Genomic DNA, 20117 nt, shown 5'->3' on the forward strand with positions numbered 1-20117 from the left:
AAACATTTTTCTTAAGCCACATCTCTGGTCTCCCAATTCAATATGAAAAAAAAACAATGCAAAGTATTAATGACAAAAAAAGATGAAACAAAAAAATAATGTAGCGTATACAGACATATGATTTCAAGAAGATTTCAGCAAAAACAAGCAAAGACGCATACAAAGAAAAAGAATAAATGAAAATAAAAAACCATCCCGACGGAAAAAAAAAATATTTAAACGAAAAACGCCTCACAACCACGAAATGAAGAAAAAAAAACCCCTGTCAAACATTTTATAGATTAACACAAAAACATCATATATCCGTATAGTACACTTCAGATTGATAAAAAATTAATAAAAAAAATAAAAGAACCCTATAAACCAAGCCAAACCAGAAGAAGTATAAATGACCAATATCAAATAAAAAGACCACTAAACCATTTCACGCTTAAGATATGTCTTCTCGTCAACAGTCTCCTCACCTTCTGACGAACCTTCAATATCTGTAGCGATACTATCCTCCTCTATAGCCTCAGGATCTTCATCTGCCATGGCTTCAATCTCACGATCCTCGTCCTCAGGAGACCAGTTTCCAGGAGTTTCGAAGATACACTCGTCAAGCGCCTCCAAAGCCCCATGGATGCTGGAGAAGTAAGCTGGTGGGTGACTATTGTATGAAAGCAAACGAGAAAGACCCGAGCGCTTGAACAAGAGCATCATTTTCTTGGTCGCCGGAAGACGAGCAAAAAGAACAAATTTGCCCTTGGAGCGGTACGCCTCGACTATGGCGAGCAAAACCTTGATTGCCGTCGTATCACACGCAGTCATACCTTCGAGGTCAAAGACGACGTTCTGGTCACCGCTGCGCATGGCTGGTAGTGACGGGTGCATACGCATAGTTCCGTACCGCTCAAGACGACGAAGACGAGACTGCAGCTCACCGCAGTTGGCGAATGTAAGCGGCTCGGTGATCTTGACGAGAAGAACATTGTGAAGCTTCTCGAGCGAGTCAAGCTCGTGGTCGGCAACGTCATGCGACGGTACATCGGCATTGCGGAAAGTGTCGATGGTACCGGGTACACGCGCAAGAACCTGAATACGAGTGCGGGTAGCATGACGCATGATCTGAACGAGAGAGATGACAATGCCGACAGAGATGCCAATCTGCAGAGAAACGCCAAGAGTGATAGCAATCATGATAGTGACAAGCGTGAGATCACCCCAGGCATGCATCTTAAAGTATCCGATCAGTTCGCTAGGGAAATCTTCAAGCAGACCAATACAGATGAGACCAAGCACAGCAGCAAGGGTCGCACGCGGGAGATAGTAGATAGCCGGCAGCAACGCAAAAGTGACAATAATTGTGGCAAAAGCAAACACGATAGAGCAAAGCTGCGTACGCGCACCAGCTACAGCGTTGGCCTTGCTACGACCGTAACCACCAATAACAGGCAATGAGAACATAAACATTCCGAGAAGATTAGCCGTGCCAAGAGCAACGAGCTCACGGTTCATCGAGATGGTAGGATTCTTTGGCGGCGCGACGTGCGGGTTGGTTGGCGGGTCGGCGAAAATATTTTTGGCAATGGCAGCGGTCTGGAAGAAACCGAGCAAAGCAATGATGAACGCCGACGAAGCTATTTCCGAAACTCGAGGAAGGGTTTCCGAAGTAAGTGGCGATTTGAGCTCAATGTTGGGTCGCTCAAGACCACCGACGATATCTGCACCCTTGCTGTACCAATCAAGCTTCCACGACATGATGATAGAAAAAACAACGATAAGGAAAATATCGGGAAAATAGATCAGAGCCGGGAAACGCTTACCCCAGCGCTTACGAGACACTCGGAAAAAAATGATGAGGAAGAAGCCGATGAAAGAAATGGCGGCGGTAAGACCATGCGCATTCTTGAGATTTGTGAGAATAAAACCAAGCTTTACTCCAGCAGAGGCGGTCGGGATATTTTGCGCAGCAGCGATCGCCGAAAGCCCAAGCGCCTGGATGAGAGTATCGAAAGTGAGAACAATACCGACAGCTGTGATGAAGCCACGCAAAAGACCCTGAGAAAGAAGAGCATCGACAAAGCCAAGACGCAGGAATCCCATGACGAGGTAGATGATAGCGAACAATGCAGTGATGATGCCATTGTACATGATGGCACGGCGCTCCATCTCCTCAAAGGACGGGTTGCCAGCGGTGACGAAGGGTGCAATGGCCTGACCGATCATGACAGAGATGGCTGGCTCGGGACCAGTAACCATGACAGGGACAGTACCCATACAAGCGTAAATGATTTGTGGGAAAGTGAAACCCAACAAACCGTATTTTTCCGGCACACCAATCTGAGTGCGAGCATAGGCAAGAGAGAGCGGGATGTTGAAGGAGGCGATCGTGAGACCCGCAAGAATGTCTCCAGCGAGCGCGGCCTTGACGGAGTAGTTTGGCAACCAGGTGAGGATCGGAAGGTAGTACTTGAGGTAGTATGTCGACTTTGCGCGGAAACGATCGCGACGACGGTGCGAGAACAATCGCGGGTCGGCCTCGGGCTCGTCTTTAGGGTGGTTAACCTCTGTCGCGCATGACGAGAGCGACTGAGCGGACGAAAGAGCACCGTATTCTGCACGATGCGGGTGACGGGCTTTAAGGTGCGCGGGTGAGCCGGGTCTGCGGGGTGCACCGAGAATGGTGTCATCAGGACGTGACGCGTGGTCAAGGGCGCGGTCGAGGGCGGTGTATGCTGAAGTCTCAGCGACGGCGGAGGAGACACCAGTGCTGGAGCCAAAAGAAAAGAGGCGAGATCGAAGGAAGGAGGAGGCAACTGAGTGCGTCGAGCCTGAGTCCGGTAGTAGCCGGCTCGAGGCCTCGTCGTCAGCGTCAGCGGTCATGGTGCTGAGTGAAGAGAAGGAGGATGAGTTGGGGAGAACAAAAGATGGACTCGAAAAAGGTCAAGAAAAAGAGGGGAAGCAGGCGAGTCAACCAGCAGCGAGCGTATGGCTGAGCCGGGGCGGCCTGGGCTGAGAGACTAATCGTTATCTGCCGGCCGCAGCTACCTATCGCAGAGGCCCTTACCCTGTAACAGCAAGTAGCAGCTCAGCCAGGCTGTCGCTGAGAGATTGCGGAGAGGTTTCTAGAGCAGACTGGCGTCTGTACAAGCTGATAGTTTTGCGGTTCTCTTCTTTTGCTGTCTCAGGATTATCGTGGGTCCATATGCGGAGGACAGCGTGATGTACAGGAAGCTACTAATACCATGTCCGGGGCACTGCTTTGCCGGAGGCTACAGATGGTATGTTAGCATGAGCTGTTTGTACTATTATCTTAAGTAAGTTAGGTGGATTGGATTACAAACAAGGATGTTTCTCATAAATAATATACTGCATATATCGACATCTATCCCTTTTCCGTTCTCTTAATCTCCCGCTATCTAGGCTGTTCGCTCAATCAAGTGCAGTCCGCTCGCAGTCTTCACAACCCCGCTCATCTCTCCAACCTGCAGCGCAAAAGCAGCTTCCTCGAATTCCTTTTGCATCTCTCCGGGCCCAAACAATCCCAAATCCCCGCCTTTTCTCGCAGAACTGCAGTCGCTCTCAGAAACCGCAAGCTCTGCAAGTGTCGCCTGCCCGCTGCGGATCTGTGCCTCGTGCCTCAGTAAAATCTGCCGCGCCTCTTCCTCGCTCCGCGTAATTACTTTTTCTTTCCACGAACTAGGCCTGCGCGAACCAGCGTGCTTGATGAGCAACTGCGATGCTCGGATCTTGCTGGGCTGCACAGCCTGGTGCTGTTGAAGCGCGGCCACTGGCAAAATGTAACTGTGGTGTGCGGCCATGTATGCCTTCAATGTATTCGTGTCCGTGCCGAGAGGCGGCTCCCATGTAGATTCATGCGTCGCCGAATTGAAGTAGTATGGGATATTGTGTGATCTCGAAAGTCGGATCTCCCATAGAGCCGGTAATCCAGTTTCTGAGGTTGACGCGGAACCGTTTTGTAGAGTGCTCGCCACCGTAGCCTATGGCTTTGTCAGTAGACATTCAAGGAAGACATTGCATCTATATAAATTAAAACAAAAAACAATTACCATTCTGTTCTTGAAAGAATAACCTGTGGGGAGTTTTTTTTTATTGTAGACCGTGAAGTGAGTCGGTTAATGCTCGTATAAATAAAAGCGGGTCCTGAGGTGCGTGTACTTGAAACTGAATCCCTTCGCGTCTAAAAAGCGAGCAGCTCAACTAAATTTTATATGGAGTCTAATATTTTTTCTTTTAAAGAAGGCTCCTTGCACTCTGTAACTAGTTGCTGCAGAGTAATATATGGCAATAGAAAGAGAAGAGTGTGTTGTCTCCACAGTCAGATCAAGCTAAATTGTTCAAAAAATGAGCGGGGAAAACAAGGCTTGATACTGTTACCCTGATTAAACCTCATCTTCTTACTGTATTCTATTTTCTTGATCATAAAGAAAACACTAACCAAAAAGTGGTGAAAAATAGGACTATTCTAATTTTATCGAGAGTTTCTGGGGACGTGCACTAATTGCTGTCATGATGGGTAATAAGGTAATAACTGCAATACCCAGTCCGAAGTCTGGGATTCTGTAAATAATGAATGCTACTTGCTCTCTTGTTACAGTCATTCTCCAGCATGCAGTCGTTGTTTGATATTTATTCTATGTTACTTACGAATGTACAGTATGGTATTTGTCTATTTTAGACTGCATTGAAGTGCGTTCAAGTGATTTCAACGCAGTTATATCAATTGTGCGCTGTTATAGTGGAATGCCTTTTGCATAGATTATGATTCAATCATACTCTTCATTATACTATAGCTATTGCTACTGACAAGCAAGTGAACGAAAATACAATAGTAATATCTTTCAACAATTAAATCTACGCTATTGTGGCCATACTAAAGAAAAAAAAAAGGGAAAACACTGTCGATTAATTGATTTGCCGAACCGAGCAGTCTTCGCCTAAATCAAGCCACCAACTCCATCTTTCTATCGCCGAACCTCCCTATTTTCTGTGCTCTTGTATCCAGCCCTTTATCAACTTGCATGTGAGACTCATATAAAAACTGTTCGCACGATGCCAGCAACTATGAGGCAGTTGGTTTATCCAACCTATACATCCCCCGATAAATTTAAATTCAGAACAATCGCAAAGCCCGAGATCTCCGGACCTACGGAAGTAATAGTCAAGGTCTATGCAGCATCAGTTAACCCAGTGGACGTTAAACGCGCGTCTGGCATGATGAAATTTGTGATTTTTGATAAGTAAGTAATTTTATTTCTCGCGAAAGAATTATCAAACTGACGAATAATGTAGAATGCCGTCGCCTCTGGGTTATGATATGAGTGGAGTCGTTGAGCAAGTTGGTAGCGAAGTAACACAATTCTCCTACGGCGACCCAGTTTTTGCACGTCTCCCCGAGTCAAGAAGAGGATCGTTTCAAGAATATGTTGTATGCGACGCATCAGATCTGTCACCAAAGCCAGAATGTCTGTCATATGAAGAAGCTGCTGCTCTGCCGCTGGCCGGTACCACGGCCTTGCTAGGCATCTTGCGTGCGGTCGAGGAGCGAGGCGGTGCAGCATGGCTTAAAGGGAAGACTGCGTTTGTTACCGGTGGACTGAATGGTGTTGGGGCCATTGTGTGTATGCTGCTGAAAAATGTATTTGGGGTGGGAAAGTTGATTTGTTCGGTGTCTACACAGAAGGTCGAGCTAGTGGATAAGTTGCTAGGAGAAGGCGTCGTCGACCAAAGTGAGTATATACCAGTACTTTTGATACATGAACATGCATTAACGGCATGAAAAGTCATCGACTATCAGATATCGAATCCTTCAAAGGCACTTGAGCAAGGCTCAGTTGATTTCTTCTACGACACCGTTGGTGCTCCGCTCTCATTCCTACACACGATGAAGCCACAAGGCGAGATCATGACAATCGTAGCATTTCCTGACCCAGAGTGTGTTAAAATATCTATGCCGTCGATCCCGAAGATCGCGCTATATATCTTGTCGGTATATAGCAAAGTCTGCAAGCTGAGAGCCCGAAGATATGGTGTTGAATACCACTCCGAAATCGTGGAAAGTGACACTAAAATCCTTAATCGGCTAGCCAATTACTGCACTGAAGGTAAAGTCAAGCCTATTGTGGCACAGGTTGCCGATTTTAAGAATAAGAATGAAGTGCTTAATTTGTTCGTTGAGGTGAGCAAGGCGAAGAGGTATACTGGTAAGATGGTCGCGCGGATCGGGAAACCATATGTGGCTGAAGTTCCACGAGGGTTCTTTGCTGCGTAGATCCAATACCATCGAGTTGAATATATGTCATTTCGTTGTATATTAGGTTGAATCCTGCTTGTAACAACTATATGGTTCAAACCGTCTTAGACAAAATGGCACGTGATCTTCGAAGCCAATTCAACCTTCACGAATTATAATTCTGATTGAATGACTGCAGGTGCGGAAGCCAGAATGTAGATATGCTAGTCCATAGATCGCTTGAATGAATGGTTGAATGAATTAGTATTTGCAAAGAATAAAGAGGAGAGAATAAAGAATGAAAGGAATTGAGTATTCTGAGGCTTTCAGCCAAGTGCACTGCCTGTTTAAAACGGTCTTCAAGCAACAGTTCAGTGCGTAATAAATCTCTTTTCTGGCAATAAAAGGCTCTATATGTATAATATCATCTAATATCCATCTACTTGACATATTACACTTATAATACTTGCTAATAGGCTATTCTGGCGGCGTGCTCTGTGCTGCCCGGAGTCACACAAGCACTCTGTGATCGATCTCCACTCTCTTATATCCTTTCTGCCTTTCTTCTTCTGTTTTTTTTCTGTTCTTCTTCTGTTCTTTTTCTGTTCTTTTTCTGTTCTTCTTTTACTTTTTCATTATCTCATTTGTTTATTCAGCTTGTTATTCACGGACCAGTTGCTTAATAATGACATCCAAATTAGCCAAGCTCTTCTCTCGCAGATCGTCTCCTCCCACGTCTCCGTCGATGCCGACAAGAGTCACAAGCCCAAAACCACCCGCACTCTTTGTTTCCCCAGTTCAGGAATCATTGAATACTCCAGAAGTGCGCGCAATGACTGAGCTTGAACTCCAGCAACAGCAGCAGCAGCAGCAACTCGATGGAACCGCCGAAATGGCCGAATTACTACTCTCGGCATCGTTACAGCAGCAGCTGACATCTAATGACTACGATGCAATCCTGCTGGATAGATCACCGGAGATTCATCCACAGATTATGGATTATTTCATAAGTACTGAGGTTGGTTGCGAGTCGCTTGGCTGCTCCGCTGTTCCTGCTGTTGATGCGGAGTCCCGGCCCTGATAATGATATATATATATATATGCGTGTGCTTTTGTTGTTTTATCTCTGCCAATTTCTTTATGTTAGAATTAACGATTTGTATCTATATTTTGTGTATCTACATTGCAGAGTTTTTTTTCTAATCTTTCTTGTACAAATCTGGTCAAAATTGCATGATGCTATTGCTCATTACTTTTGCAAGTGCTTATTATTATTGCCATAAGAAAAAAAAAGATTCTATATCTGGAAAGTTGCAAAGAAATTAAGAAAAGAGGAAAGAGAGGAAAAGTTCGAGAAGATGAGGAAGTTGCACAGAGATCTGCGCTTATTTGGATCATTGTGTTTGTGTTTGTGTTTGACTCGTTGCCTCGCACAACGCACGCCCGATCCTGGCCTTATATACTGTATCTGCCTACTATTGCCTTACTTTTCTGCTTTTCTGTTTCTGATATACTTTTGCTTTTCTTCTTTCTTATGAGAATTTGTTTTATATCTGTGTTTTGTAAAAAAATATGCTTCACTATTGTCTAGGTCGCGGGCGACGCAAAAAAAATCCTAATACCTCCTCTCTCACAGCATACTTACGCAGCAAAATCATTAATCGGTTTGTTAACTATTTCTGGCCAGAGGTTATAACTGCAGAATACGACATTGAATCACAAATCACCTCTTTTTTCTATAACGAGGAGTATGATTCTATGTCATCAGCAAAGATATATGACTCAGTAGCAGAACATCGTCGTCGGGTCAAATGGGATGCTGTTCAGGGAGACATTTCGGACATCAACAATTTATTGAATACTGACACCTCCCAAACTCAGCTATTTCAATCGCAATCATCAAGTGCCGGCGCCGACTTGCAGCGAGATATATTCGGCGCGTTGGTAATGACCGACGGTACGCGGATTCCGCGCGCAAATGCTGACTATCAGTATCGTGAGCAGATCGCATACGCAAATACTGCTAGATTGAATAATGGCCGGTTGTCTGCGAGTGCTAAGGCAAAGTCTATGTCTGCCCTAGGAGAATTGTTTGCCTTGGAATCTGAGTTTGAGAAAGAAATCAAAGCAGCGGAGTACGCTCATAAGGCTGCACATAAAACTGAGTGCCAGAGTGTGAATACGATACTGTCAGAGTCTTGCGGTTCTTCTGTGTCGAGTGTGCCAACGTCCTTCGCAGATCAGAAATATGGCACAGTCGATACACCATTAACGTGTTCGGATTCGCCCTTAGTGGCAGATAAAACCGCGCTGGGTACAAAGAGCTGCAACTGTGAGGCTGGCAAATCAGAAATACAACGGGGTGAGCTGCTGGAAGTTAGAGTGCCGATGCGGAAACAGCTGGATTCAAGAGTGCAACCGCGATCGTATATGTCACATGCGCAGCGCGAGCGGATGAGCGTGTATGATTTGAATATCTGGTTACGTTCTCGGCAATGAGCTTTAGTGAGCTTTATGGAGTTAATAGGAGTTTGAGGTATGCTTTATGGTGTGGAGGTTGTATAGATCATGGCGTTTATGGCAGAATGAGTATTGTTTTTTTAATAAGTGCTAGGAGGTGCGAATAGAATTTTATTGCTTTAGTGGCTTGCAAGATGATCACTTGATGGTTTTCTGTTTGGTAAATTTTAGTATGTACACGCGGTCTGATAGACTTGACTTATAGCGCATGCGTATACTCTCGCGATCAAAAAAAACGAAAAAAAAAAACTGCAGATTACGGGCAAACATGTAGATTCATTGATTTGGAACACATTGTAAAGAAAAGCAGAACTGTGCCTATGCCTGGCGAATATTTACAAGCGGCGACGATGAGTATGCGTACATAAGTGTCAGGAACAAGTATGAGTAGGACACGTCATTGTAGGACACGTCATTGGAGAGGATCTGACTGCGAACGCACGCAAAGATCACCACTTTTCTTTTTATTTTTATAAAGGATATATTGTTTCTTACTGCATGCAGTAGTGGAATTTATAGTACAAATACAATTAATTGTGTAGAGTAGGTGACTTTCTATTATGCTCAATTCCATGCTCATAGTGATGGTGACAACTATAGAATGACACATAATGTTACGGTCCAAAACAGCAAGCATCTGTTTCATCACTGTAATAGTCACACTCGCCAAAAATACAAATATTCGCCTATTCTCTTATTTACGTAGCAAATTTACACAGAAAGCTAAATGATCCTCTGATAGTTGCCAATAATCTACCGCCTATGACAGCTGCGAAGGGTTTCCCTGATTTGCTCGCTAGCCCACGCCGACTCATCAGATTACAAAACCAGGGCAGAGAGTTATCTGAGAAAGAAAGGCTATGGATCAGCAATTTTCGCGAGCACGAGCGGTCACGTATGCAACGCATTCGCAGGCAGAAGAAGAGTCGGCAAACATGTCTTTCTACTCAGCAGCCTACTGAACCAGAACATTCGACGACAGGCACCAGCTCATCTTCTAGAGCTTTAACATCTGAATACGGATTTTCAGTAGAACCCGGGCGGGAGTGGAACGATATAGTCAAAAGTCACTTGTTCGTTACTAAAAATCACGATCCGGAATGCGATTGCAATCTATGTGCACATAATAAACAAGTTTCAGAATTTTTCGACTGTTACTACGGTAATAGGATACAATTTCAAACGAGAACTGCCGATGGAGGCACGTCTGATTTCCGTGAAGATCAACACATAGGCAAGAACAAATCAATCAAGCCAGTGGATTATCAGGCAAATACAACCAGAGAGAAGAACGATCGTCTACTTACACTGCCGCCAATCCGCGAGCTCTTTAGCAGGGAATTGAAGAGTAGAGATGAAATACTCTTTGGGTATCAGCCGGCAGATGATATAGCAAACGATTAATATTCGAAAAGCGCAGTTAGTGCAGATGGAATACAGAGACAGTAGCAACCCGATCAGCTTAGAACACAACAAGCAGTATGCCGGTTTCTGAAACAGCTAGGTATCGGTTGAAGTTTTGAAGCATATTTGTAGTTCCTACAAACGGAGGAAGCGTGTTGGTGATTTGCCATAAGAGATGACATTGGCCATAGTACCTGCGCTATCAAGGCGATGGCTATTAGTTTAGCATAGACAAACTATAAACATATAAGAAAGCATTAATTTCTGAAGACAGCTTGAATAGACTGCTAAGCGACAAGAGTAATTTAAAACCAGACTCATTTAATGTGTACAAATAGCTTATCGGAGCAACTTTGCGACTTGGTAAACGTCGGAATAGGGTTCTTTAATCCCGGCATCGGCAGAAAACATAACGCCGGACTTCATAGTTTTTGAAGACGCTCATCATACATTTATTCTTCGTTTCTATTGTTTTGTTTATATGCCGATCTCGGCTGCATTTGTTCTGTGTATGTATGCAAATATGTATTTATGAGTGCATTTCTGACTGATTTGTAGATCATATCCCGCATCTGAAAAGTGGAGCATTGTTAGGAGTTTGACAAAAGCCAGGACCAGCAGCTAGTACAACGACAATACACAATAATAAACAATCACAGAAATACACTACAATGCAACAGTATCCTGAGCAGCCTCGCTCCGCTCCGGGAAACGTTTCAATGCCTACCTCTGCAGTGCGCTCCGAACCTAGAGCGGTGCTCAAACCGACCCTCGTCGTGTCATCAACGATCTCTGGTGCTCAAGATAATACCAGTACCGCAAACTTGTCCGGTCAGCAGCCTGACTCATCGGCGTCAACCCGAGACGACAGTCTGGATCTTTTAGAGTCTCAGCAAGAGATAACTCAGCAACAACATCAACAGCAACAACAGCAGCAGCAGCAATCGCAGCAACCGACGACAAGCCAGCGCGCGTGCACACAATGTCAGCGCCACAAAATCAAATGCATACCTTCGGAAGATTCAGGTCCTTGTGTACGCTGTGCAAAAAAAGGGTTCGTCTGTCTCATTGCTCCGCGTAAGAAGCGCGTTTCAAAGAAATTCCGAGGCGATGCAGCTGGCGGAGAGGATGCGACGTCGTCGCCGTCATCGCCGAATAAAAGGACTAGGATCGAGGATTCCGCAGAAGCTGAGCAGAGTCCTGATCTGCATCGACGGAGACTTGTCTCTGATCCTCCTGATGAAGGTGGAATGAGTGCATTGGTTGTTGCCGCTTCGTCTGCAAGTAACGCAAACGATTATATGAGCAAATATAAATCTACTTGCAACAGTAGCAGCAGCAGCACGACTACACGGCACGAGTGGTTGATTCCCGACGCTGTGAAAGATGAGCCTGCCAAACCTAAGCAGATGAGCTACGAGCTCAAGCAAGCCACTATCTCTCCGTGCCGGCAGTACTCGGTCTATTTATCACTCTCGTTTATGTGTCCCGATCTCTTCCATAGTATGGCTGACCTCGATAATATCCACTCATCCGCCACGAGCTTAGCTCATGACTCGAGACCAGTCTTGCGTACTTTGGCCGGATCGGTATACGCGTTCGTTCTTGATAACGATGCGCAAGCGGTTTTGCGGTATAATTCTCCCGGAGTCCCCGCCGACGACCTATTACTCTCCGAGTGGAGAGCCCAGTACTCTCGTCCGCTACTCGATATCTTTTTCACTGAGATTAATCCTCTACAACCAATTGTCTACCGTGAGCATTTCATGGCTGCCTTTGAAGCAGGCAAGGAATCCCCGATGCTTTTACTTGCTATCATGGCCGCCGCTGTCGTTTGCAGACCCCCTGTCACAGGTGGCCAAGGCGGCGGAGGACTTGAAGAAGCAAAGGCGTTGCAGTCGAAGATGGTGCAACATCTGCACGCGCAGTATTCGCACAAACTACTCACGCCCTCAATCGACGCTATCCAGTCATTTTCCGTTATTGCGGACGCAATGGCTGACCGCAGCATCCTGATGCCACACTCTGCCATCGTCGGTGGTGCTGTCGAGCTGCGACTGCATGCAGACTGCTCAGACTGGAATATTCCTGCCTGGGAACGATCGTTGAGAAAGAGTCTATGGGCCACGATTGTTGTGCGCGATGCGTGGACAACGACACGATTCCAGGGAGTCCCAAAGTTGCTGCCAGAATTCCACAGCACCCCTTTGCCTACTGTTTCCGAACTACTTCCGCTCGTGACGACTAAAGCTGAGGCAGCTGACGAGCAAAGTCAGGCACGTTTTAAAAATATCCTTGGCGGCTTTATCGCCATGGCCGAAATCAGTGCTGTACTGCTCGAAGCTAATCGATCGCTTTATCAAGCTCGTGGTATGCAGCTTGTGCAACAACAGAATTCGTCAATAGCTGCACTTTACCTTGCTGAGACGCTGGATGAGAAATTGCTGCGGCTCTTTGTTCTACCAAAGGGAACTGATGAAGTGGACCTTTTCCGCGAGATGTTTTTTCATCTCACGCGAATCACTATATATACACCTTTTCTGCCACACAAGCGTAAAGCCGTTAAAGATGCTATTCTGACGCCGAAGTTTGCTGCTAGGTTTCTCGAAGCTGTGCAGTGTTTTATTGCCTCGCTAGCGCAGTTGAAGTCAGTCAAGCGATCGACTTTCTTACCGTTGTGGGTCAGCCATGCGATTGTGCTTGTTGTCTTTTTATTGTACGATGTGTTGGTTGCTACGATTGCAGAGTACCTTCGCGCACGACAAGCCGGATTATCTACGCCGGCAACGATTGCCGCTGCCGCCGTTAAGCCAGCGTCAACATCGACGTCGGGTGGCGGTAACGAGTATATACAGCAGCAGCGGCAGCGATCACTGATTCTCAAGGTATTGAAAAGTGAGAAATTTTCTGCGCATAATTTGGAGCATGCGTCTGAGTTAATGAACGTGATGGGGGATTTTGCGGCCAAGTGGGAACAATCCAGGGATATTTATAAGATGATGCTGAGAACTACTCGGTCTTTGGGTTTGGGAGATATTATTGATGCGCCAGGGATGGCGTGGTTTAATGGGACTGCATTGCAACAGCAACAGCAACAACAGCAGCAGCAACAACAGCAGCAACAACAGCAGCAACAGCAGCAACAGCAGCAACAGCAGCAACAGCAGCAACAGCAGCAACAGCAGCAACAGCAGCAACAGCAGCAACAGCAGCAACAACAGCAGCAACAACAACAGCAACAACAGCAGCAACAACAGCAGCAACAGCAGCAACAGCAGCAGCAACAGCAGCAACAACAACAGCAGGTTCAAGACATACTCTCACAGCGTCAGCACTTGCTTGATATACAAACTGCTAACCAAGAAAATCAATTGCAACAGCTGGCTCCATCCTACACAGAGTCCCTAGCATCAAACGCTGCCGCAAACAATATTTCATCCTCTGTGGTGCCACTTCCTACTGCTACTCCAGTCCAGTCTCTACAGCAACAATTGCCTCCGGTGTTCCAGCTAGCCAAAGTCGGACCATTCCATCCGGCTGGCTCGATACCTCAGATCCTCAATGATGACACAGAACAAAGCATGAAGATGATGCCCGAGAAGAGTATCTATCCAGCGACAAGCGGTATTCTGCCGTACACTGATGTCCATGACAGTAGTGCCCCAAGTGAGAATGAGGGAGAGAGTGCAGGCGGAACAGTGCAGCCGTTTGAGGAGTTTTTCAGTAATTTGAGTGGGAGTTTGTTTGAAGGTTTCAGCGAGTTTGGCCATTCTGATTTCATTTTTTAGCGGTGTATGATAGATTGACGATAGTACGATACTGTATATTTTGCATTCTACGAGGTTGGATAGGATGAGAAAAAGTGATGTGTAAAAAAGTATAGCCGCAGAACTAAATACAGTCAAATAGCATATAACTATCAGATAAATGTAGTGCCAATGTTAGGAAAATAATTAGTGAAAGGTACACTGAGGCCGGCAGCTACTGCAGTTAACTCAGAAGCCGAGAGGCGCTCGAGCAGAGCCAGCAAAACCCTAAAGGAGCCGCGCTGACGATACGAGGAGGGCTGTGCAGTGGCCGTCTGCGTCAGAGCACTTCACGCTGAATTGTCGTGAAGCAGCAACAGCACTTAAAATTGTAGGAGCCAAAGTCAGCAGCGACGGACGAAAGAGTGGCTCAGAGTTGGAGCTAGCTGCGGAAATTCAACCGGCAGCTTATCGATAACAAACGCCCGGTGTCTGACAGTAGCGTAACTGAAAGGGTCTCGTACGCTCTTGGCAATTAGTACCAGCAAACCACACTACATCGCTGCAGCGTCTCTTCTCCTTACTTCACACTTTCTTTGACTACTGTCTGTTGTTTGTCTTTCTTTCTACTTTGCTTGCTTTTTTTATTTGCTCAGTCTGAATGCGCTCCGACCGCCGCGCGAGCCCGCTCTACCTCTCCGCACGCTCGAACGCGCTGCACTTCTACGATCCCTCCCCGCAACGCAGACACCTGCGCATCCCCGACCACTTCCCGCGCCAATCTCTCTCCGACTCGTCCCTGCCATCTGCTTCAAATGTTAGTATTCGAGGTGAAGCGCGTACGGCTTTCTATCAGCTGTTTGTCGACGAGCTGAGCGTCGCCGCCGAGTTGTCGATTGTCGACGCAGCGTCGACCCCGGCAAAGCCCCCGAGCCCGGCACCCGCTGCCGCTGGAATCACCGTCAGAAGCGGCAGCAGCAGTTCTGGTAGTAACTCTTCATCGGCGAATTCTTCGACTGCTTCTTTACGGCGGCCGCGGCCGCATGCGCTTAACTATCGCTCGCTGCTTGATCCCGACGACGATAGACCTGATGCGGCTGACGCTGCCGCGACGCATGCGTCCTTATCTTCGGACTCGGGTTCTGAGTCTTTGTCATCGGACTCTTCAGATTCCGATGATGATGGTGAAGATGCCGTGGATTCTTATGTGGCCATGATGCGCACGAGTGGTGTCGTGCCGTCTAATCGCCCGGCGCTACCTCTCGCAGCCGTGACATCCTCGGGAGCCTCGATCCGCTCGTTCAGATCAAGTTTGTCTGCGCGACGGCTTTTCCCTTCGAGGAGGGCCGCCACTCTTGACTCTCTTCCTCTGGAGCTGCTTGATGAAATCTGCTCTTATTTGCCACAAAAGGCGTTGCTGGCTTCGGTTCTGACTTGCAAAAATATAGCTTGTGCGGGATATGTGTTTCTTTACCAAAACCCGGCTTTCAAATCTACTTACCGGTTTGCTCAGTTTGTCAGCATAATTACGCATGACCGCACTCTATCTTCTTATGTTCGCAGTCTGGACTTGTCTGAAATTGAAAGCGGATTGCAGGGAAATGTCGTGCTTGCTGGATGGCGCGACTGGAAGTACCGTTCTGAGCCGTTATATTGGAATCGCAAGCATCACCGTCATCATCATCATCACCACAGCAAGCGCAAACGCGCAAATACCGCTGACGCGATTTCTTCGCAGCAAAAGATCGAGACAACTAGGCCGTCGATGAGGCGGTCGTCTTTGAGCTTCTCTTCGTCTTCGAGACCAAAACAACAGCATCACCACAGTCAGTTGCAGTCTATACAGCAGCACAAACAGCCGGTACAGCTTCGGTCTATCAAATTACCTCAGAATGCAGAGACTGTGTCTGCAGAGGCATCTGCGGACGTACGCCACCCACTTCAGTCACCACTACTCAAGCAGTACTCGCTCTCGCGCGATCTGCCTATCGGCGCTATCCTTCACGTTCTTCGTGCTTGCCCAAAACTACAGACCATTGATCTTTCGAATTTACCTCTTGCTGCAGATTACTACGTTACCTCACGCAAATACAAACCGACGGCCTTTACAAATCTCCTGTTTGTTAGCGACGTGCCAAAGTCTTATACCTGGCGCGCCGACGAGACAGTTCAAGTATCAGCTCCTCGTGAGCTCGTTAGTGCTCTTCTTGAGCTTCGCGAATTACGTGAGTTGCGTATGAGGGGGCTTGTGTGGGTTAACAAGGAGATTGTGAAGCGGCTGCTTGAGCATGAGCGATTAAGTGAGACGCTTAACTTTGTCGACTTCGAGGAGTGCGGGATGAGCCGTGGGCGACCGTGGGCGAAGAGGGGCAAAGTTTCTGATTTTTCAGAGGTGCTTCGCGATGAGGAGTAAAAACAAAAATGTTTACAGAACATTTATTCTTTTCTATGCTTTTTTTTGTGGCTGAACGATTATGGATCGCAGTATGCTTTCGTAGTGACAGTTCTGTTGCTTGTATTGGCAGCTGCTGGAACATGCGTTTAGGATCTGAGCTATGATGGCGTGAGTGGATCTATTTGTTGTCGGTCTGGGGAAAACAGAGCTTACAGATCATCTGCGCTGCAGAAACTATAACACCAATTCTAAAGCTTCTAGTCGCATATTATATGACTGGGTTGAGCTCACTCATATAGCTCACTGAAATAGCAGTAGCTATAATTATCATTTACATTATCATAATTTTTTCTTTATATGTCGCTCTTCCCGTCAACTGCAAGTGGAGAAGTAGCATGCATAGGTTAGCTTTCTTACTTGACGATTGTTTAGTGACCCTAAGTCCAACTCATAGTCCCATGAAGTATTTATTTTAGGCATGCGGATCTGTTTGCTCTCAAAAGTGAAGGTGATTAAAAACTAAAAAGAATACAAGTGAAACTAGGCTTCTCTAGTAGATGTTCAATTGGGTGAGTATTGCCACGTATCAATTCATACACGCATTAAATAACATTAACGCTTTTCAAGAAGTATTGGCCCTTGAATATCCATACATTTGTACATATCTGTAAATAGTCTGGAGTAGGATAGTCATGCATATCATAGTGCCTCCTAATTCTCTAGATGTCAGAACGGAATGGGATTTGAATATAGATGACGTCACGTCAACTGTCCGGGGATCTGATCTCCGGACGAGACTTTACAGAGACTGCATAAAGAAAGTCTATCAGCCATTGAAGTCATGCTGACACAAACTGACAGCGATCATATTTCTTCTCAGAACATCCCTGAGCTGATCAGTCTGGGATATAGCACAAATCCAAGCTGGAATTCTGTCACGTACTTTAATATAAGAAGCCCTAATGAAGCAACTTGTGTACCCACAGTATACAACGCCAGACAAATACGAGATACGTGATACGAGCGCGCCCGAAATAGAGCATGACGACGAAGTGCTTATCAAAGTCATCACAGCGAGTGTTAATCCAGTCGACGTCAAGCGCGCCGACGGGCTAATGAAATTGTTTCAGAAAGACGAGTATGCTGGTTTGAAAATTTAATCAGCCTTATTGGTGGGCGCATGCTGACTCGAATACTAGGATGCCATCACCGATCGGATACGATGTAGCTGGCATCGTCGAGCGTGTCGGTGCGGGCGTAACTTCTCTGAAACCCGGAACTGCAGTTTTTTCCAGAGTCCCAGAGAACCGCCGCGGGACCTTCCAAGAATACATTGTGTGTTCGGCTTCCGATCTTTCGCTCAAGCCGACTAAAATGTCGTTTGAAGATGCGGCCGCTTTACCGCTCGTTAGTTTGACTGCGTTGCAATGTTTTGAACATGCTGTGCTAAACAAACCAGAGGGAGTGGATTGGTTTAAGGGAAAGACTGTGCTCATACTAAGTGGATTGGGCAGCGTGGGTGCAGCTGCGTGTCTGCTCGCAAAGAACGTGTTTGGAGTAGGTAAAGTGATTACAACTGTCTCGACAAGCAAGGTCCCTCTTGTGCCGCAGATGCTGGGCGAAGGCATTGTGGACGAGATTATTGATTATAAAACACAGAATCCGACCAAAGTGTTGCAAACAAAAAGTGTTGATTTCTTGCTTGATACGGTAGGTAGTGCATTCTCTTTCCTTCACATTATGAAACCTGGCGGAGTTATTTCCACAGTTGCTTTTATTCCATCAACGGATTCAATGACAAAAGTATTTCCTCATCTCTCTTTTTTTCTCTACTCAGCCATATATGCCGTTGAGAAGCTGAGCAAATTGAGAGCGCGTCGATACGGCGTCGAGCTAATTAGTGAGCTTCTCGAGACTAATTCGGAAAAACTAAATCTAATTGCGCAGTATTACTTGGATGGTAAAATTAAAGCGTTCATTGCTGCGGTCGTGCCATTATCAGATGAGGAGAGAGTAAAGGAAGCGTTTACGAAGGTGAACGCCGCTACGGGCTATACTGGTAAGATGGTGGTGCGTATTTCAGATCCTAGTCTGTTGACTAATTAAAATTATCATTCTTATTATTCTGCTATATCTCAATTTGATAATTGTTAGCGATTACTTAAATCATGTCATTGTTCATATAATTAGAGAAATTTCAGGCAGCAGCGACCTTGTAATTTGAACGCCAGTGTAAGCGTACTTTAAGAGATATATTGAGTTTGGAGATGAGTGCCCTTATTGCCAGATTAGGAATGAGATAAACATTGGGCTGCGGCGATTCTGTGCCGAGTCCGAGGGCAACAAGTCAGCGACGCGTCAAATTACTCGATCTCCGGAATCTTATACAGACGAATAGATAAATTAAAAATAGCCAGATGAATGAAGTAAAAAAAGGGATTACAGTACATATTAGTCAAATATGAAGTTACGGCTCAATTTGATTGCTCATGGTGTATAGAGGAATCTAGCCGTTTCATACCTTATACTATATATTTGCTAGAACCTTGGTTATCTAGCCCACAGTTCATACCATTTTGAGTAAGATGACTCAGTGACAGCAGTCAAAATAAACCAGCAATTATATTCGAAAAAAACAGTCCAAGAAGCTTTCCAATTTGGATCCACTGGCAAACCTGTCATAACGTCGGCCCCCCCGAGGTGCTCGTCAAAGTAAGCTGTCAAGAATTCCAATATAACGCGTACTCTCAGAGTGTACAAGCTTGTTTTTGCGGTAATGTATGCTCCCTACTGGATGTTGGCTCTTTAAGGTGGAAGCAAATGGAGATTTTTTTACTTATCCTTCGCCGTCGGAGTATGGTATTAGCGGTAGCTGAGCAAGTCGGTGACGCAGTGCCACTTATTTCTGTAAGTGTTCTGTCTGTGCTTGCCAGAGTTAAGAAGAGAATCTTTGCGGGAGTACACGGTATGTGACGCGATTGATGTGTCGCTCGAGTCAGAATGCTTGTCCTTCGAGGAAACTACTTTTACTATGGCTAGTATCACTGGCTAGTATCGCTGCTCTAGTCGACAGATTGCGTGCAGTCGAAGAAAGAGGAGACCCTGAATGGCTTGAAAGACTGAGTTTGTCGTAGGTGGATTGCGTGCAATTGGGTCACAGTATCCATACTATTGAAAAATATGTTTGGGGTGGCAATAATTAATTTTCTCTGTCTACTCAAAAAAAGTTGATACGACAGACAATTGCTTGCAGGTGTCTGTCTACCAGAGTTCGTACAGGCTGTGTTCCAAAAATTGTGCCTATTCTAACAATCGTATGAATATCAGACGTTCGATTCAGCCAAGGTTCGCACACAAAAGTTGGTCGCTTTCGTCTTGCTACAGTCGGTATTGTGCTCTCAATTCTACATACAATGAAACCAAGTGGCAAAATATCCTCTTTTGGGGGTTTTCCCGAGGTCGAGATGATGAAGCCAGCCCCTTTTTTTATCCCAATATTTTATGCTACATTTTCAAGGCCCTTAATGATGTCTCAAGAAAGCGCGCTCAGAGATACGGTGTCAGCTTCCACTCAGACTTGCTGAAAACGATATCAATGGAATCAATCAGTTGGCAAAATACTGCACACAGGGCAATTTGCGACCGATTATCGCCCCGTGGCCGAGTTCAAGGATCATACCGAGCGCAACCTGTTTGTGGTTTCGGCAAGTGAAGGTATCCACGGGGAAGACAGTAGCATTAACAACGAAATAGAAACAGTTCAGCAACTAAAGGATATGGTTGAATTATAAGTATACGCCATCACTATTGTATATCA

At 45.9% G+C, this 20117-nt stretch overlaps 8 protein-coding genes across 8 annotated transcripts; 6 read left to right on the plus strand and 2 right to left on the minus strand.

The window, feature by feature from the left end:
• Positions 1–10: 10 nt before the first annotated feature.
• V2V93DRAFT_366484 (sulfate transporter family-domain-containing protein) lies at positions 11–3178 on the minus strand. Its single transcript, XM_066909325.1, has one exon. The coding sequence runs from the start codon at positions 2863–2865 to the stop codon at positions 415–417; it is 2451 nt and encodes an 816-aa protein (XP_066766955.1). The 5' UTR covers positions 2866–3178; the 3' UTR covers positions 11–414.
• Positions 3179–3401: 223 nt separating this feature from the next.
• Positions 3402–4055, minus strand: V2V93DRAFT_379053 (uncharacterized protein; the record flags this gene model as incomplete). The annotated part of the gene is made up of 2 exons (XM_066911993.1): positions 3402–3983; positions 4053–4055. 2 exons carry the CDS (start codon positions 4053–4055, stop codon positions 3402–3404), a joined length of 585 nt encoding a protein of 194 aa, XP_066766956.1.
• Positions 4056–5055: 1000 nt separating this feature from the next.
• V2V93DRAFT_322227 (chaperonin 10-like protein) lies at positions 5056–6274 on the plus strand (the record flags this gene model as incomplete). Its single annotated transcript, XM_066907394.1, has 3 exons — positions 5056–5243; positions 5296–5732; positions 5787–6274. The coding sequence occupies 3 exons, from the start codon at positions 5056–5058 to the stop codon at positions 6272–6274; spliced, it is 1113 nt and encodes a 370-aa protein (XP_066766957.1).
• A 1146-nt stretch (positions 6275–7420) lies between these two features.
• Positions 7421–8790, plus strand: V2V93DRAFT_366492 (uncharacterized protein). The gene has a single exon (XM_066909326.1). It carries the CDS (start codon positions 7808–7810, stop codon positions 8732–8734), a length of 927 nt encoding a protein of 308 aa, XP_066766958.1. The 5' UTR covers positions 7421–7807; the 3' UTR covers positions 8735–8790.
• Positions 8791–9517: 727 nt separating this feature from the next.
• Positions 9518–10159, plus strand: V2V93DRAFT_357741 (uncharacterized protein; the record flags this gene model as incomplete). Its single annotated transcript, XM_066908039.1, has 1 exon — positions 9518–10159. The coding sequence occupies one exon, from the start codon at positions 9518–9520 to the stop codon at positions 10157–10159; it is 642 nt and encodes a 213-aa protein (XP_066766959.1).
• Positions 10160–10537: 378 nt separating this feature from the next.
• On the plus strand, positions 10538–13618 carry V2V93DRAFT_173412 (uncharacterized protein). Its single transcript, XM_066906935.1, has 3 exons — positions 10538–10668; positions 10718–13298; positions 13396–13618. Exons 2-3 carry the CDS (start codon positions 10831–10833, stop codon positions 13565–13567), a joined length of 2640 nt encoding a protein of 879 aa, XP_066766960.1. The 5' UTR covers positions 10538–10668; positions 10718–10830; the 3' UTR covers positions 13568–13618.
• A 948-nt stretch (positions 13619–14566) lies between these two features.
• V2V93DRAFT_321992 (uncharacterized protein) lies at positions 14567–16318 on the plus strand (the record flags this gene model as incomplete). The annotated part of the gene is made up of 2 exons (XM_066907381.1): positions 14567–14814; positions 14881–16318. The coding sequence occupies 2 exons, from the start codon at positions 14567–14569 to the stop codon at positions 16316–16318; spliced, it is 1686 nt and encodes a 561-aa protein (XP_066766961.1).
• Positions 16319–17416: 1098 nt separating this feature from the next.
• V2V93DRAFT_366499 (uncharacterized protein) lies at positions 17417–18504 on the plus strand. The gene has a single exon (XM_066909327.1). It carries the CDS (start codon positions 17501–17503, stop codon positions 18404–18406), a length of 906 nt encoding a protein of 301 aa, XP_066766962.1. The 5' UTR covers positions 17417–17500; the 3' UTR covers positions 18407–18504.
• The last annotated feature ends 1613 nt before the right edge of the window (positions 18505–20117 follow it).

This window comes from Kockiozyma suomiensis (genome assembly GCF_038497685.1).
Source record: "Kockiozyma suomiensis strain NRRL Y-17356 unplaced genomic scaffold V2V93scaffold_4, whole genome shotgun sequence".
NCBI lineage: Eukaryota > Fungi > Ascomycota > Lipomycetes > Lipomycetales > Lipomycetaceae > Kockiozyma > Kockiozyma suomiensis.